The 18,864-nt window shown below is 36.2% G+C and overlaps 1 protein-coding gene across 1 annotated transcript in view; it reads right to left on the bottom strand.

The window, feature by feature from the left end:
- Positions 1 to 18,864, bottom strand: part of LOC115620042 (nuclear pore membrane glycoprotein 210) — a 28,298-nt gene continuing 9,434 nt past the window's right edge. Inside the window, exons 11-19 of the mRNA XM_030513161.1 lie at positions 15,453 to 15,574; positions 15,252 to 15,350; positions 14,943 to 15,176; positions 14,661 to 14,807; positions 9,106 to 9,258; positions 5,498 to 5,633; positions 3,749 to 3,799; positions 910 to 1,011; positions 1 to 840 (exon numbers count right to left, since the gene is read on the bottom strand). Coding sequence (XP_030369021.1) covers positions 710 to 840; positions 910 to 1,011; positions 3,749 to 3,799; positions 5,498 to 5,633; positions 9,106 to 9,258; positions 14,661 to 14,807; positions 14,943 to 15,176; positions 15,252 to 15,350; positions 15,453 to 15,574 — 1,175 coding nt within the window. The 3' untranslated portion in view covers positions 1 to 709. The remainder of the gene's footprint in view (positions 841 to 909; positions 1,012 to 3,748; positions 3,800 to 5,497; positions 5,634 to 9,105; positions 9,259 to 14,660; positions 14,808 to 14,942; positions 15,177 to 15,251; positions 15,351 to 15,452; positions 15,575 to 18,864) is intronic.

Below are 18,864 nucleotides of genomic sequence, written 5' to 3' on the forward strand. Positions count from 1 at the left end.
TTTACTCTTTATTTATTATAACATAACAAATGCAGTATTTACTTTACGCGCAGACTCCTCCATCCGTCGCACCGTTATTACAATTTACAAAAAATTCCTTCCTATACTTATATATGTATGTATTAGCTATATATAGTATGTCGGTGTTTGCGCTTAAGACTATCATAAGATTTGAAAACATTTGCGAATGATATTTATTTCTAGCTCAGAATAAAGAAATTGTCGTAAATTGTACATAAGAAATTAGAAAGAAAGGTAAGGTAAACGAAAATGTTTTTAAGCGGCTTAATAAATTTTTGAGTACTTTTTCGTTGCTGAACCTAAGCCTTAAGTAACCGGATTGCTGTCTGTAAGGATTTTGGGCATACACAGCAACACATACATGTGTGTATGAGACAATACAAAATGAGCTTATATCTAAATGCTGAATAAATTATATGTACGACTGTGCGCGATTCTCTGGCAGTTAAGTTACAACAACAAGAATAACAACAACTAATATACTGGCATTTCAAGTCGTGTGCTTAACATATAAGTATATAACTATAGCTACAGCTAACTTCCTATCAACTGCATATAACCTGAGCATTTACAATTTGGTCTTACAACTATAGCCTTAAATATGAAACTGTGGGAGTGCCATCCAAGCGTTTTATCATTTTAAAAAAGTTGAACACAGTTCAGAAGCTGCCACTGAGTGGACAGCTTGTTAGTTGTATCCTCGTCTTGCGCTCCTCGGTGAGCCCAGATGTGGATGGCCATAGATAAAGGACTCGTCACTCACCACGGGGGGACTCAAGTTGTGCTGCATGTGACGGCTTTGCGAACGTTGTTGTGGCTCTGATGAGTAGTTAAATGAGTAGTTACGAGTTAGGCATCATTAATTGTGCGGCTAGTCGTAGAACTCACCTGCAAAAGGACTTCTATTCGGGGATGCAATGAACGGGCTACGAGGACTGGACATAGGTGACGACCTTTGTGACGATATATTGGATTTATCGGACTGAAATGCTAGAATATAAAAATGTTGAATATAAAAATGGAGATTGTAATAAAGTTAAAAATTAAACCGTAATAAGGACGAAATTTGCAGTAAACAGGAGCCAGAAAAATAGGCTTAATAAAGCCTGCATAACATCGGGGCTCAAGAAGTTATGAATTTTCAAATCCACGAGTTCAGAGAGTCAAACAGATTGACAGAGGGGAAACATGTGAGTAAGATAATCAAAAGATATTGGGATGCTTATTCTAAATATAATATTTAAAAGAACGATCTAATCCCTCTCAGTGTAGATATGTCTTTGTAAGCTCTAAACTGTGCGACACGATCTCTCTGTCTTTGAGATAAAATTTCACAATTTTCAAATCACAATTAATCGATGTGTTGTGTTCAGAGCAGAACCGTTGATCTCTATTTAACTTTGTTATGCTTGTTTTGAGTTCTTTCACTTTAATATGGACGTGCTCTTGCCATCACTTTTCTGGCAGAGCTTTTGTTCTTTCTTCAGTTCTAGGCACGCCGCAATAATGATAATATAATATTAATATTAATATTCGAAATATCCTCTAATGAAATTGAATACCCTAAAAAAACAATGTTCTTTAATTGGAATGGGCTACTAACTTTCTCGCTTACAGTCTTTCAAGCTCGAAATAAATGTTGATGGCAAGTTCTCAACTTAGCCGAAGCTCAAGTTGATTTCGGTCTTCAAAAGTAGTCTTGCACATTTGACGAATACATATATACAAAGCCCTTTCATACAAATATAAATGCATGCGCAATCAAATGGACTTAATGTACCAGACATCATTTTTGTGTGTTCCTTTTTAGTTATTTCATTTGTATATTTTTACGAGTATGTTTCAATTGGCCACTGAAGCCAACAAAAAATTGCTCATGTTATATAATGTTTTCTGTTTTTCTGCCGGCCATTAAATTAGTGATAATTGCCAAGAGCGCAACACCAACGGTATCGTAAAACATAAACTTAAAATAAAAAGAAGGCGCTTGTTTAAGCTGGACAAGCTCACACACGAACCAGCAATGGCGTTCGTGGCCAGGCGCCAAGAAGTGGCACGACTCGGGCTCGGAAAGTAATTAAGGCATGTAGACAGTTTGCCGCGTCGACGAGCAAACATGAGGAATGGCAGAAAAACATTTTTGGCAACAGAACAGAACAGAACAGAACGCAGAACAAATAATTTAGCTATTAAAATTAGTGTGAAAATTACGTGAGGGTGGCAAGTTGCTGACCTCGCAAACTGCTCATTAGAGAAAATGCCTGAACGAAATCTTAAGTAATTAGACTAATTTCGTAATTAAGGTAATTTGAGCGACTTGTGGGGCGTTGGCAACTTTACTGATAAAATGCAAAATACGCCGTGCCACGCACTTATCGCACAAACAGCTATAAAAACAACAACAACCACTTGCCACGGCCACCTTGACTTTTTCTTCTTCTGCGGTTTCGTCTGTCCAGTTTATTTTGCTTCTTTGCGGTCGCAAAACAACTAAAGAACTAATGCGCAGAGTGCTGTAAATGATTTAAAGCTTACAGCATCATCTCGCATTCAAGTCAAGGACGCTTTTTATGAGCGCATCTAGTTTATGTGCTTTCTATAAATTCAATTTTGGGCGTCTTAGCAAAACATTCACCCAATTGTGCTAGTAAAAATATTTTACGCAGTTCTTTTTCATTGCATTTGACAAAAAAGACTGCTCGTAATGTTGTTTAACCTTGTGTGATGGTATGGGAGATAACGAGACTAATCAGTGCTAAGCGCATGCAAAGGCAAAGTTTAGAAACTGTCCGCATATAACACCCAATTTTATTTATTTGAGTAACGCTTTGGTTAGTTAAGATAGAAATTAGTGCGTTGCGATTCCATTATCACACTCGACTAAGAACCAAAATTAAGACTACATTCATATATGTTTCTGAAAGTCTGAAAGTTTTGTTGATGGATTATTCTTCTATCTTTGTAGTTATTTTTTGTTCGCTTGCTTAGGTCTATTTGCCAACTGAAGATCAAAATGATGTTTTCTATATAGTTTCAGTTACTTTTGAACCTCATTCTGCTAACTGGCAGCAGTCAGGCTAGCCGTCTGGATATCAGATGCTTAGAATTCTGACGTTTTTCATTTGGCTCCTCATACAGATGCTGCATAAAACGACAATAAGGTATAGGTAACTGATCTTAAAAGAAATATTGTCGTGTATGTACGAGTATAGTTAAGCAAATAATGTATTTTCTGGGACAATTTTTTGAGATAATACCACAATTCCCAACTTCATTTGCAATCCCATCACGCATATTCTTTACCCATTTTTTGAGCAGCTGACTGCAAAAACTTAAGCAGAAAGTGCACAAGCGGACCGATGCCCGTATACAGAAAAACTACGAAAATCAAAGTTTAAGTCATAAATAAAAAATGTAGTAAACGCAAGACGCCAAGTATACGATGGCAAGGCAAATCTAACGTCTCTGCCTCGGCTCCCTGCTGCTGATACTACTGATGATGATAGTGCAGAGACTGCGGCTGTTATCGCTACAGTCGCTCAAAAGTTTTTGGTATTCATGCACGAAATGACTAAAAACTTAAAACTAATAGAAGTGTAGCAAAAGTTATGCGTGGCTGCTGCTGCCATTGCCCCTCAAAAAGGGCGAGAGGTGGTGGGCACTGGGCGATGGGCGTTAGGCGTTGCCTGCCAGAATGTACGTACTCGAAATTATTAATTAAACTTACCCTCCGAGTTGAGTGTTATGACGCCCTGCGTTTGGAAGCAAGTGATGTACACTGCAAGAAAAGAAGAAAAGAGAAAAATTAATACGAAAGAAGAGCATGTAAGTACTCATGTACGAGTATGTGTATGCGTGCTTGTGCGACATCTCGTGTGCTGCAAGTTGTAAGTTGCAACTCCCTGTTGCAAGTGAAGCGTAGTTGCATGCATGGGAAATGCAATTAATCAAGTTGCAAGCTGTCGAGCGCCGTGATGTTGCTGTTGTTGCTTTTGTTGCAGCTACTGTTGTTGATGTTACTGTCGTTGTTACTGTTGAACTGTTAACCCTCGCACGCACACACACGTACGCATGTGTATAGCAGTCAGTTGCATGGAAAACGTTTACTGCCATGCAACTAACAAACAAAACTTCTTATCAGTTGCGGTTACAGAAAGAAAAAAAAACAAAGAAATAACACACCAAAAAGGAAAAACAAAACATTGGACTGCAGTAGAGGGTGGAATAGAGATGTGCTGTTATAATCCACAAGTTCCGCTATAACGAGCTTCCATACAGGACAGACTCCAAAATAAAAATTAGACATTCCTTAAAGAGATAACACAATATACATAATTAGAAGCTTAGCACACTCATCGAATCTATTTGCGAACAGGAACTTAAGAAAAAGACTTTTGACGCTGAGGGTGATGATGTTTACAAAGTCTGAAGTATTTTTCATTTAACATGTTATTTAAAAGGAAATTATAGAAAACATCTTATTCATTACAAAATGATACAAATATCCTGACTGTAACATTAATTAAAATTTGCAGTAAACAAAACTCACAAATATTTTCTAAGGAGAGTGCGTCTCTTGGTTCTCATCCACTGAACTAAGTCGTAAGTAGCGTAAAAGTGTAAAAACTAGTTCACTATTTGCCATCACTATGGTGTGTGTAACTGGAACAACAACTACTGTGCATCCTGTACAAGGTAAACGTTAAGTTTGTTAGCTACTTTTTATTGGGTGTAAAGTGTTTTCAAACCGATAACACTGCGATGGACCGACCAACCGACCGAACGAACCAACGAACGAGCGACGGACCGACGGACCGACGAACAGACCGGCATCGACACAGACCCCCTTCTACTTGTAGTCCACCCAACTCTCAACTGAACTGGCAACTGCCAACGTGGGATCCGCTGAAAAACGGGAAACAACAAATTCAAAAAGGGCAAAACTTTTACTCAACTACTACAACTACAGCAACATTTTGCTGCCAGCAGTGGGCGTGTAAAAATATCAAAACACAACAACAACAACAGCTGCAGCAAATAAAAAAATTGAAGCAGAAAGCTGAAAAGGAAGAAGCAGCAGAAAGTTTAACGAAGCGTTCTCTAAGCGCAGGTCGCTTGAAGCGTCACTAAAAAGGTCTGCCGTCAAAGGATAAAACAGCGAGTCGACTACCTGGTCGGTCATCCAGCTACAGGTTACGTTGTAGATTAAAAATGCATGGAATTTGCGATTAACTGTAGAATCAACAGCAGGAGCAGCAACAGAAACAGAAACAGCAACAACAACAACAACGATATTACAGTTATATTTTTGGATATACATATACTAATGTTGCTCTGCAAAGTTCCAATATTACACTTATGATTTATGACATTTGGCCTTACGCAAAGAAAGTTTATCAAGTTCACGGCGCTCCATAATGATTTATGTGCAAAATTTTTCCATCTTTGAATTAACCCTTCACCCATATGTACTTACCCCAGAAAGAAAATACTATGATGATGACGGTTGTAATTATGAAGCCCAGATTCTCGATAAGTCGATAAAATAATGTGCTACTATACGGTCGACTAGAGCACTTTTGGGCCAACATTGTGTTACCATATACGGGCACCTGAAATGAAAATCCAAAAGAAATATATTCAATTTAATAAAAGACGCATTTTTGAATACAAATCTCACATTTAAAGCAATTGAAAAAGAATTAATAAATAAAATCAAAACAAATAAATCAGCAGAGTTTCGTTTCTGCTTATCTTAACTGACAAGCCAAGTAATTTGTATGTAAACCTGCAGTTATTTTTACTAACAACATTTACAAAAGTTGATGCAGACTTCAATCTGGTAGACAGCTGTCTAAATATATCTGCAATGCAAAAAACTTGAGGCATCAACACAAATGGTGTGCGACCGCAGAGCAAAAGAGCAAAAGTGTTTTAATTGAACTTTAACTTTATTTTGAACTAAATTTTAAATGATGTTACGCAAAAATTTCATTTAAAGTAAGCCTTTACATCAAAGAAAACCATTAACTCAGTCTTTGGAGTTTAATAACAGTTTAATAACTTAACATTCGAATATTAGATTAAAAACATCTCCGGCCTGAAAAAAAGTGATTTGTTGCTATAACAGCCAAGTAAGCAATCGTTGATTACCGTCAAATATAAAGAAACGATATTTGGTTGCCCAGCAACAACGTTGTCCTCCCATTCTTAATAATATAAGCTGCCATAAATAGAAACTATTAAGTAACGAAAATTGAAGAGCGAAAAGGGCGGTGTGTATTGCAATTTTCCACACACTTATTTGGAGAGAAGAGTATAGTTTCAAAATGTTTTCAGTTTGCTGGAAATGAACTGCTTTTATAACCTTATTTCTTGCAAAGTTTTAATTACTTGCTTTGAAAAATATTGAATGCTTTTTTTTAAAATTCGGTTTTACACAAAATTGGCAATTGCAATGAACTTGTTTTGTTTGGTGTTACTTCCCATAATTTTGGCTAACAAATGAGCACTTGGAGGTTTATTGTCCCTACAGCCGTTGCCATTGAAGACAACGCACATATACTCGTACAAAAAAGCGATCGACTTGTGCTCCAAATTTATTGGCATGAATTGTGTCTCCCCAAGTATGGTTGTACATAGCAATCTACACACACACACACACACACACACGCAAAAAATAGAACTGTGCGTGAATGCGTGATTCACGAAATAATCACTACACGCATATAATCAAATCAAAGTCGGTAAATGGCTATTAAAATTAGGCCTTCAGAGTACGCACATATCATGAGAACTAGGTACTTCAAAAAGCAGCTTAGACAATTCAAAGTAAAAAATTGTAATTGTAGTTGAGATTAAATAATATTTTATTGCCTTTTTCAATCAATTTAAAGGTTATTCTTTTAATGCAAGAAAAAAGCATTATTGATTTGCGAAATAGATGACTATATAAGTATATAAATAAAGAAAACCTTAGTACAAAGAACACTCCCATTGATTTGTAATTCTCACAACAATGTTTTATTAAACATGAAAAATTTGTTTCACATCTATAAACTCAGGGTAGTCGTTGGAAAGTATAAAAATATGAAAATAATATAATTAAATGCCATTTTTATTTAAAGCAAGACAAAGTCCGTGAAATAATATTGCTGCGCTTAATAGATATAATGTCGAAGATCAAACGTGCATGATCGTGACAGAATGACATTATGAATCTTCGTGAACGAACGAATTTTGTTTTATCACGCACACACCTCTAAATCAAACATATAGTACATGTACGTATGAAACAATGGCCGGGGCAGCAAACTTAATGACTTTCTGCCCTTGTTTATGGGCAGCTGCTGGGCGATAGTGTTTATAGACGGCAAACATACACACACACACACACAGAGAGTGTAAATGCACATACACACACGCACTAAAAATTAAAGCACGCACCAAATCGAGCCACGTAAAGAGCTGCGCTGAAATTTATGCAACGCTTCCTTGCGTGTTGTTGTTGTTTGGTTGTGCTTTTATTTTTGTTTTTGCTGCCGAACATGCTTTACGCCATTTTGGTGTTGTAGTTATTGTTGCAGCCACGGTTGACCAACGATAGGCAGCTAGGCAGCAAGGCAGCAAGGCAAGCAACGCCTGGCAGGTAGATAGGTAGGTCTATAAAGGAAACTTATTTATGCAATTTCGTTGCATTTTGGGCGTCCGCTTTTTGCATGCAACAGAGCTTCTGTTGTTGTTTTTTTTTGTTTTTTTTTTTTTGGTGCAACAGAATGTTGCCTACTTTAATGCGCTGCAGCCAAATGTGCGACGTGCACAGGAAGTCGAATGCAACCGGGTAAACGGCAGCGCCATCTGGCGGCCAGCCAGCTTGCCCAACATAGTGAGAGAATAGGAGTGAGAGAGAGAGAGAGAGAGAGAGGGTGCGCTGGCAGCTCAGTCTGGCCAGCAAATTGATAAGCGCGTTGTTGCTATCACTATGTTTGCACAATCTAATGGCATCAGGTAAGCAATGAAAAATGGCGTATTTACTTTTGTGCTTTTCACGTTGCTCCTGCCGGCTGCGCTGCGCTCCTGCGCTGGCTATCAATGCTGTTGTGGTGGTTCTGGTGCTGTAACTAACGTTTTAAGGGAAATAAACAACATTTGCCAAATTGAAAACGTAGCCGCATCGCACACTCACATAAAAACTGCAATCTACGCTTACGTTTTTGATGAAATATTACCAAATAACGTGATGCAGCACAATAAGCACCGAGCATGTCAACAAACTTCCAACTTGGAGAGAAGAGCTCACAAGCTTACAATCTCACAAGCATTGCAATTTGCACTTATTGTTCTTGTTGTTGTGGTTGTTATTGCTCCTGCTGGTCTTGTGAATTGGTTAGCATCGGCACACAACCACTGATAGCATGACTGACTGATAGTTTACAATATTGCGTATCTTATTCACACACACTTCTATCTCACTGGCTCTAGATATACAGCCGACAAAGCATTGTATTGAATTTTTAAACGAAAAAGACAACAAAAACAACATCTGCTTTCACTATAACAATGGAAAATGGAAAATGTTTACAGAAACGTTTTTGTTTTCAGGCAAATTCAAATACACAATTGTTTTTATACTCCATTTCCGTGCCGATCGTTCCGATTGCGATGAATTTCAGAATATAGCAAAATACTATAAAAAACTCGTAAGTACTAATTCTTTTTAGAATAAGTATGTTAATAAAAAAAATGGCATCATACTTGTATCATTGTTTAAAGTTAAAACAATGCATTTCACTTTTGTGACTTCTCCTATGATTGAATAATCAAAGAATTAATCATAGAATCAATCACAAGTGTGACACAATAATATATATACTATATAGCTTTTATTAATGAAACGCTAATAACTGTTAAGATTGAGGAATATCAGTATTCAGTTCTATATTTTTTAGCATGGACTTGAACTTTAGTTATTTAGATGAATCACAATCAAATCACAAAAACCAAGTTTCTTAGTCAGTTTAGTTAAATAATAAATAAAATTCAGCATATTTACACATAAATATGTACAAGAACGAAAGCACTTACCTCAATATTTTGATCCGTTTCCGGTGATTTAACTAGCACATATAATTGTACATCCAATGGAAAATCGTCAGCAAAATGAATTTTGTATTTGCCCTGTCCGTGAGCATGCTCAATAAATTCCACAGATAAATACTTTGTGTCAGATGGTATTACCTGTTGGATGAAAATTAATACTTACTATTAATATTTAACTTATTAGTGAAACTAAGAATGATTTGAGCCAACAAATTATTGAAATGTTTCCAGCTCTTTGCTTAACACAAATAACCTTTTATACGTATATTTAATTGTTAAAAATACTTGCAATTAAATAGCAGCAAAAATTCAGCACACACCCACTAATCATTAGACAGTTGTAAGCTAAGACATCATAAATATTACATAAATACTTTTAATTAAAATATAAGAAAATAAAACCTAATGATTACATTTATGTCACACACCTAGATACACTATTTCTCTGAAGTAATCACTTTAGCATCTTGATGTGAGATTTTCGTCAGCATTATTATTATTAATGCAGGTATTTTACAGTGCAGCTTCCATGAAGAAAGCTGCCGTTCAAATGTTTTGAATGGTAATAATTTCAAAAATTAATTTCTCGAATTCATTTCACGAATAGCAAAAATTAAAATCAATTTATTATTTCAACGGAAGTGTGCAGGGCAAAAGGGCGAAAGAGTCAGCTGCTGACGTCGACAAACAATATTTCATATTAATATGGAAACAAACTACATTCATACAATATGTATGGGGGAAAAAAAGTACAAAACATTTATACAATATATTAATAATCGAAGAGTTGGTACAGTTATGGCAGCAAACGGAAGTGTGGCACATCAACAATTGCAACAAAAACTGCTACAGCAGCCCATAATGAAATAACGCTCAATGAAATGAATATTAAATTATTCATTTAAAATTATGCGAACATTGCACATCTCGGGACTGACAGAAATAATACATAGTCGGCATGTGAAAAAAGCGGACGGATGAAACTATTCAACAGCATTTATTTCAAGTCACTTGTATATCACTTTTTATCACCGCGCATATAATATATTATTGAAGCTGTTTTTGCTCCGAAGCTTGGAATACCTGTCCACATACTACTACTAATAACAATAGTAATAAACAAAGTGCAAAGTTGTAGTTTCAAGCATTTACGAAGTAACAACATAAAATTTAAGAAAGGTTTTATATTCTTAAGGCTCTAAATATTATTTAACAAAATAATACAATCAGTTGACATATCTTAATTTTAACAAGGATATTACATATATGTATATCAGCTTATATACTCATTATTTCTCATCTTGTGAATATTTCAAATCATGTGTTTGGATAAAGACTGATTATAGAACCATTATCTGTTCAGTATTAGAAATGATACAAGGGCTGTCAAAGATATAGACAAGCTTCAACGTTCATTAAACAATTATTTTAAAATAATGTTCATTTATTGTTGACAAAAACTACTGGGGAAAAATAAATTAATATGTTAATCCTATTTTCACAATTTCATAAAATGCTGATAATGGTAGATTAGTCTCATCAAATGCACAGCAAAACCTCCCGCACATTGAGCTTATTTGTAAATTCACGTTTTTAAAAGTGGTATCAAACTGATTTGTTTTTAAGCTCTTGGCGGTTTACTTCATTCATTTCCGATTTTATCGCAATTTTTGGAACGGAGTCGTCGAACCCAAAATTACGCATAACTGTATGTGCTATATATTCTTTTTCCTCAATCTAATATAAAGAAACCACAGAAACCAAGTTACTGCATAAATAATAAAATCAAACAATTAATAAATTAACCTTAAATTTTAAAATGAAATTTAAATTTAAATATTTTAAATATCTTTCTAAAATTTGTGCTATTTTGCTTTGCAGAATACAGGATACTAGTGGATTCAACCTCGCAAACTGTGAATTGGCAAATTATTTGTAGATATGTAGATACATATGTGGGTCTTCACAAAGAAATGAAAACAACAAGCATACACATTACATGCATTTCTCTACAACGATGTGCAGCTTTTAATTATGAATTAATAACCAACAGCGTTCAACTATTTATAAATATGCACATGTGAAATATTTCAACATGCATGAATTAAATGCAGTTTAAAACATATTTATGCATTTAAAAACATATTTATTTGGTATTTAAAGTTCATTGAATTTATTAAAACACTCGTAAAATAGACAAACGGGCGTCATCATCCAAAAACTGACAGAAAATGAAAAGTTCTAAAATGCCTTGCAGCTGACTAAGCTGTGCCCATTGACGAATTAATGGAGCCATTTACGGATTACGTCAAACTAAGTCGGCTGCCACTTCACAGCAACCATAGCACAAAGTGTCGACTTTTTAAAAAGAGAAGTGAAAAGCGATTAACGCGACAATAAAACGCTCAATTACAGAAATAATAATATTGACTGCTGCAAGCTTGAAGTGACTGCAATTGTCGTTGAAAACAATAAGCAACTAAAACCAACAACAACAACAACAACAGCGAGGCACATCAAGAACATGTCGCCACCGTGTTTCCAGAGTCCAGCGTTCAATGTCCAAAGACCACTTGAGCTGTGACAGCAGACAAGCGCAGTCTTTAAGTACCAATATTGAAATGGCAATGTACTAAGTTCCAAGTTGGATGGCAGTCGCAATATAAGTGAATTGAGCATTCAATTGCCTGAACAAGTGCCTCTGATGCATTTCAGTTTCAGACACAAGTAGGTGAAGGTACACACATACTTGTAACTACATGCCACACTCATGAGTACTTTAAGAATAGTCGGACATATAAAAAGGACAAACAACTACTATAAATGAGATAGCGATCCTGCTCTCAAAGTGCTGGCAAGGAAGAGAATCACATTTCAGAAAAATAAAAAGTTTCCAAGTCTGCCTGAAACAACATCTCTTGCAAACTAAGCAAAGAGGGGAATGACAGGCAGTTTCCTGTCCTAGAGACTATGTCAATGCTGGGGAATCGAACCAGACTCGTAACAACTAACTAAAATAAATAAATTAAAATCCAAAACACAAGATAAATACGGTATAAAACCATAAAATATAACCAACAACTTTTGGTTAAATAAATACTATAGACGTACATATATTCAAAACGCCGATTGGTAGCAAAAATTGTTTGAAACACAAAATAAAAACGTATCAGAACCGGAAATGAAATGCTATTCGGTTTTATTTCATGATAAAAACAGAAGAAGAACTTTGCAAATAAATAGAACATGAGTTGATAATCTCATCGAACCATCGAACCATCATTAACATATATACATAGGTACATATGCACGAATTTGTTTTCTCCTCCCACTTACAAATACCGGCTCTGAAGACTTGTCTGTATTTCATATTCCGCAGGGCCTTGAGCAGGAAGGAGGACAGTTTAACAGACTTTAAGAATATTGGTGATAATGGAGTAGGTTAGAATTATGCTTAAACAATATTTTGTGTTCAGTTTGAATTTTTCATAAAATTACACGTTGAATTGAAAAAATATTAATACACTGAAGATATGTGACTTAAAGTTCTCAAAACTTGTGCTGGCCATTTAAATTGGCAGCTGTAGGATGCCACATAAATGCCAGACAGCTATTTGTGACCAAATTGTACAAAGTGCGTAAAAATTCTGAGCAATTTTTCAAACGGTTCACTTAACTGCAATTAGAGTTGTAGAAAACGCAGCTAATAATTCAGACAAGGGGACCATAATGTCAGGGAGTACAGCAACAAAAGCAAAAATTGCTGCTCCTGCTGCAGCAAACTAAACCTCAGGCTAGCCGGAAATGGAAGTCAAGCAAAATGCTGTCATTTTACATTTTTCAAAATGCCAAGACGGCGCGTCTTCTTGTCTTCTTATCTCACTAGCCAGCCAGGGGAAGTAGGTAGCAGCAGCGACAGGGAGGCCACTTAGCCCACTTCCATTACCACATTGCAGGAACAGCCAACAGCTGCAACAGCAACATTGACATTGCAACTGCTGCAGAGCGTGAAGCAGTTGTTGCGAATGTAGACCAGCTACTTGCGGCAGCGCTTGCGGCTGCGGCATCTACAACAAAAATAGTTCGGTCGCTGACAGGCTGGTCGGTTGGCTGGAGGGGTGGCAAGACCAGCAGCCTGCAGGAACTTATACGCGTTCGAGTATTCATAGAATACTGGCTGGCAGCAATCGCAACAGCACTTGCACTCGCACTCAACATCCTTGTTGTACGTACATAATATTGTACTTTGCCAAAGCCACTCGCAGCTACATCTTAGGATGAAACAGCAGCGAACATTGTAAAGCAATTTCCTGTATTTCATTGCCACACATAAGTGTACAGAGACCAATATATTTCTAGTAGTTCATATACTCGTAGCAAGTGAGCGTCCGGCATTGTTCCCTATGATTATTCCTACTAGAGAAATGACAATAAATAAGAATCGAATGCAACTTAAGTGTAGTTCAAAAGATGACTTTAAATTAAAACTTGCGCAAATGCAGCAAATGTTATATGAAGCGTGGCCAAACGAAAAAGTTGCGCCATAAAACTTTTCCATAGCAATCAATCTTTGAATGGACAGGCGCCAAAAGTTTGCCACTGACCATCGCAGTAGTATAATGTCGTCCCTAGAGATTTTCTTAGACAACAACAAGAAAACAAAGTGCTCAAACATTGTATGCGCGAGGCTTGAAAAATATCAAAACGATATGTATGTACATAACCATATGTTTGTAGTTGGGATAAGAAGTTTTAAGAAACTCTTTGGGAAACTTATTCCCAAACTTGCCGACTTATCGAGTAGAGTTATTTGTAGTTCTTAAAACCAGCAACGTTACACTTTTAAGTAATTAAGCTAGGTATTATTTTTCAAAGTATTGATATAAATAAATATAAGACACAACCTCATATTGTAGTTTGGAATTACATACATTATTTGATACTGGTAAATAGTTTGAAAAGAAAAGAATATTACGACTAAATAGTCTGGTAATATCTAAATTATTTGTATATACATACTAGTAATAGTTCGTATCCTCTTCAGCATTTTAACGTTAATGCAAACAACCGGAATGTGTAATGCCAAAGGCCGTTCAGCATCCAATTTGTTACTGAACTTTCAGCTTCCTTTTTCTAGATGATGTTATCCTAGTTATATAACCAGGCACATTTTATTAGTTGTTATTTTGACGCGTAGCTCTATAGCTATTGCAATGCAAAATGTGTTCAGCTTTTTAATAAATAGTGTAGAAAAGTCCAGCAGCTATTTCAAACTAACATTTCGAACATAAACTATGGCCTCTTCTTACCCCACAGGCAACACGAATTTATCAAACCCGCTTTTTAAGAATTTAATTAAAGCACGCGCACGAAAGTATTTCAAAATTTGATACCGACTTTAAAGGACGTTCTAACTTAACATCAAACCAAATAAGAAACACAATTAAAAATACTCTTTTCTAATATAAAGAGAATTCAGAATTAATTTGTATAGGCTCAAGAATACTTGTATGTATGTAAAAGCTTTTTGGTAAACTCACCTGCAACTTTTGCAGCACTTTGTCCAGTCCGCTGATGAGTAAATCCTGTGATTTCAAATCACCCATTTGTAGCGCTTCAGGGGAAACTTGAATGCCGGGTACCAATTTCAAAGACATCGTATCGAACACACCGGTGGGTATTAAAGCCTGCAATTAGTCCACAATTCAACGGCAATCAGACGACAATATTATAACAAAGTGTATTCTGTTGAACTCAATTAATGTTGTTGTTGCTGTCGCACACACCAACCCCCCACACCCAAAATCCACATACACACATACCTGTATCTCCAAAAGGACATTGTTTGTCTTGACAATGGAGAGCAACTCATTGAAATTCGAAAGCAATTGCAGCTCGCAAGCATACTGACTGTTTAAGCCATCAAATATGGCTTTGACTTTGTAAAGCGACAGCAGTTTCCGACCGAGGGCGTCATTGGCCACAAGACGACACGTGAACGCATCAACGTGCACATTGTCCAAATGATTTATGCATCTGGATACGTTCTGTGCAATCTGCAGGGACGAACAAAATTTACATTGGGTAAGTCTGCCAGGATGCCAGTCGAGTTAACATAATGCTGAACTTACCAAATTTGTGTGCTTGTCTGTTTGAATGTGATTGCGCAGCACCAAATGCGCTCGATATTCCGAGCCGCTAAATATGTCAAGCGTTTTGGCAAACAAAATCTGAAAGGGAACGCAAAAATAATTTCAGTTATGGCTACGCCAATTGCGACCACAGGCCGCCGCTCGTCGCTCGTCGCTCGCCACCCGCCACTCTCCACTTACCGCATCCGATTCGCGTACTTCCAAATCATATTTGAGGTAACCGCCGAGTCCCACTTTATCGCCGCTGGTGACCACGATTTTCTCGCCCAATTTGTGCCGATGCTTCAGTACGCGTGCAATGCCTGCAAATTTGTAGACAAGGGAAACAAATTCAAAACGAAATTCATTGAACGCATATCAACATTTCAGATCAATTAAAAGGGCAACTCAATGGCAACACAACACAGCGCAGCGAAGCAAACAAACGGGCAAACAAAAATCAACTACTATTATATGGACTCTTTACAATTTGTTCAGCAAAAATTTGGCTTCAGTAAACTTACTGCAACTTGAACTACTTGAGGCCTACACTCACAGTTCAATTAACTTTTGATTTCAACGCCGTCTTTTGTGTGCGTTTAATTGGTGCGATTCGTTTTGCGAGTGCACACAAGTATGTAGCATTCCGGTAAATTAAGCCAAAACACTCGAGGGATACTCCTCAAAGCCAAATCTCAATGGGTGCGTATTCGTACAATGTGTACGAGTATGACCAAAAATATTCAACATGCGTCGCCATCTTCATCGTCGTCTTTGCGCGTGGCCAAACATTGATATTAATATTTGATGGCATTAAATATGCTTCAATGATTTTTTACCTTTGCTGCCGTGGCATGTCACATTGAATAGTAAATTACTTGGCATTGGGAACCCAGCAGCCAATGGACCAGCTTAGCTCCATCGAAGCATAAATGCTGCTCCAAATTTACTTTAAAGTGCACACAGCTGTCCAAGTCTGTTCAACTAAACTGTCTGTCGCATTAATCTTAGCATTAGCATCAGACGAGGCAGCATGCTAATGGACATTCTAAAAGGAATTTATTTTTACCGCATTGGACCAAATCAGAAATTTGTATTTTGTATTTCCATTAAAGGGAAATACTAGTATAAAAATACATTTTATTGCCTGTGCTGCACATTTTAAATTGTTCTAGCTATTAGTCATCTATTAATAGGTAGGTATCCATCAAAATATTGTGAAATTTTCCACTTTAAACTATCGACCTTTGAACAAATTCAATGTCATATGAGTGCAGTATTACATTTCGCATTTTAAAAGAAATCTGTGGTTGAGGCTGGTTATTGAAACTTATGATGAATTTTCAATAGGATAGAGAATATGCTCTCCTAGGACTTGCTAGTGGCTGCTGAAACCATTACAACAGGAGTTTTCTGCCGATGACGATGCAATTCAAGCAAAAAGAACGGTATAAAAGAAAAGGTACGACTTGTCATTTTCCAGCATCACAACGCTCGGACGCATGTTGACTGTCATGTCGAACTATCTTCGGAATGCCATCTCATCTGACTATCGCCCTATTTCATACTCCTCTTTTTGAACAGTACTCTTCACGTTTGAAAAGATCAAGCTATCATTTTTGTCGGACTATCATATTATCGAACTATAAGTCTTTGAACTATCATCCTTTCGGAGTATCATATTTTCGGGCTATCATCTTTTTTTGCTATTAATATTACGAGGACTATAATTTATTATTTAACTCAACAAATATTTAAAATTAAGCAAAAAATACGACCTTTTATAAGTACGTTGAGATCAAAGTTGAAAATACAAAATCTATGTTCTAGTTACAAATCTGTCAAGGCTTTGGAATTCCAATTCACTTAAGCTGTCAACTTTTCAGCTACAACTGTGTAAGATTTCAAGTTTTTAAGTCAGTAAATTAATTATGCTAAAAAAAAAACGAGCACTGACACTTTTGGGTATTAAGGTAAGCTGGACTTTTCAAGTAGTGCTGACAATAGAATTGTATTCTTACAATATATAAATACATATACTATTCAATTGAATGTGTAATTGAAAGCACAGCAGCAAATATCAATGCAGCCAACTGCCCTGGGAGTTTTGTTTTGTCCAGCAATGAAAATGGCACAAAATAACTTTGATTTTCCAGCTTTGCTTTTGCTAACAAAAACAACACACACACACACACACACAAAGAGAGAGGGAGGTAACTGCGTATAACTAATCCAAAGGCGTGAACGACATGGTTCACTAAATTGCTTTGGGATCTCTGAGTAGGAAACTGCCTTGAGTTATAGAAATAGAAATGCATAGCAAATGAAAAATAATATACACTTTTCTGACACATAGAACTTTAAGGAATTTATTTTCTTAAAGAGTTGCCTTAAAGTTTTGCCATTCAATTAAAATGAGGGTTTCAAGTTTTCTACATGTTGACAATTTTAAGCAGCCGGTAAGTAAACACAAATATAACTTATTCAATACGTAAACACAGAGGGCTTTCTGCCTAAAACAATAAAGCGACTGTAGGCTGTGGGTACATACTCGTATTTATAAACACTGTGTATTCAAAAACACACCCACACACAAACCAATTCCTATATTCGCGTGTGTGTGTGTGTGTGTGTGTGCAATCGTAAGTGGATGTTGTTTTGATTTGCCTATTTTTACTAGAGATTTTCATGTGTAATATGACATTGTATAAGTATATATACTTGTATAAATACAAGTATCAAATCAATATAAATGTCATTTCATATCTCATCACAAATGCTTGTAGGCCAACAAATACAGTTTATGTATAAAATATGTTCACTTTCCCAACTGCGACTGCACAAAAAATATTTTACTCAATAACAGTATACTTTTTACGTTGCCATACTAGTAACCAGTTTAAAGAAAGTTAATTAAACATTGTGATGTGACATTTTTAAAATACTATCCTAACTCCGTTCGATTCAAGCTGACATTTGAAAACAAAATAAGATCTTGTTCTGATTACAGCTTGAACCGATCTAGATGCCACTATAATGTGAAAATTTTATTTCAAACCAAATGTTAGAAATATAGTAAATGTAAATATGTAAATTTACGAATTTACGGCCAGACGATATGGCTAGAGAATCAAAGCAATATAGAATACAAGTATATCATAATCATTGTGTTTTCTATTGTTCTAATTAATATCTTTTCATAGTTTCTTGCTATACCAACCATCTTTTGTGTCGACTTGGCAAAATCAACTCTTATAATAGAACGGTTTTGTGTGTAAATAATTTGTGCGTGTCTGACCATAGCTTTAAATTTGAGAGATTTCCATCCAGGCGGGTACCTCTGATACAAGTATGTTGAATCTGCGAAGTTTTCTTCCGCCTTTCACATACACTCATACACACACACATTGGTTTCGTAGCCAAAAAAAAAAAAAAGGCAACAGAATTGCTGGCTGTCTTTATCCATTGCCTCCCCCCTCTTTTCAGTTATTGGCACACACGTCGCATATTGATGTTTGGAAATACGTTTTCTTTTTCGCCAGATACTTCATCTTTATGCTCGAGCAATGACAACAAGAACGATGACAGTGGCGGCAAGAAAGTACAAAGTCCT

The sequence above is a fragment of the Scaptodrosophila lebanonensis genome, unplaced genomic scaffold (assembly GCF_003285725.1).
Source record: "Scaptodrosophila lebanonensis strain 11010-0011.00,11010-0021.00 unplaced genomic scaffold, SlebRS2 tig00000001-arrow-pilon, whole genome shotgun sequence".
Classification (NCBI taxonomy): domain Eukaryota; kingdom Metazoa; phylum Arthropoda; class Insecta; order Diptera; family Drosophilidae; genus Scaptodrosophila; species Scaptodrosophila lebanonensis.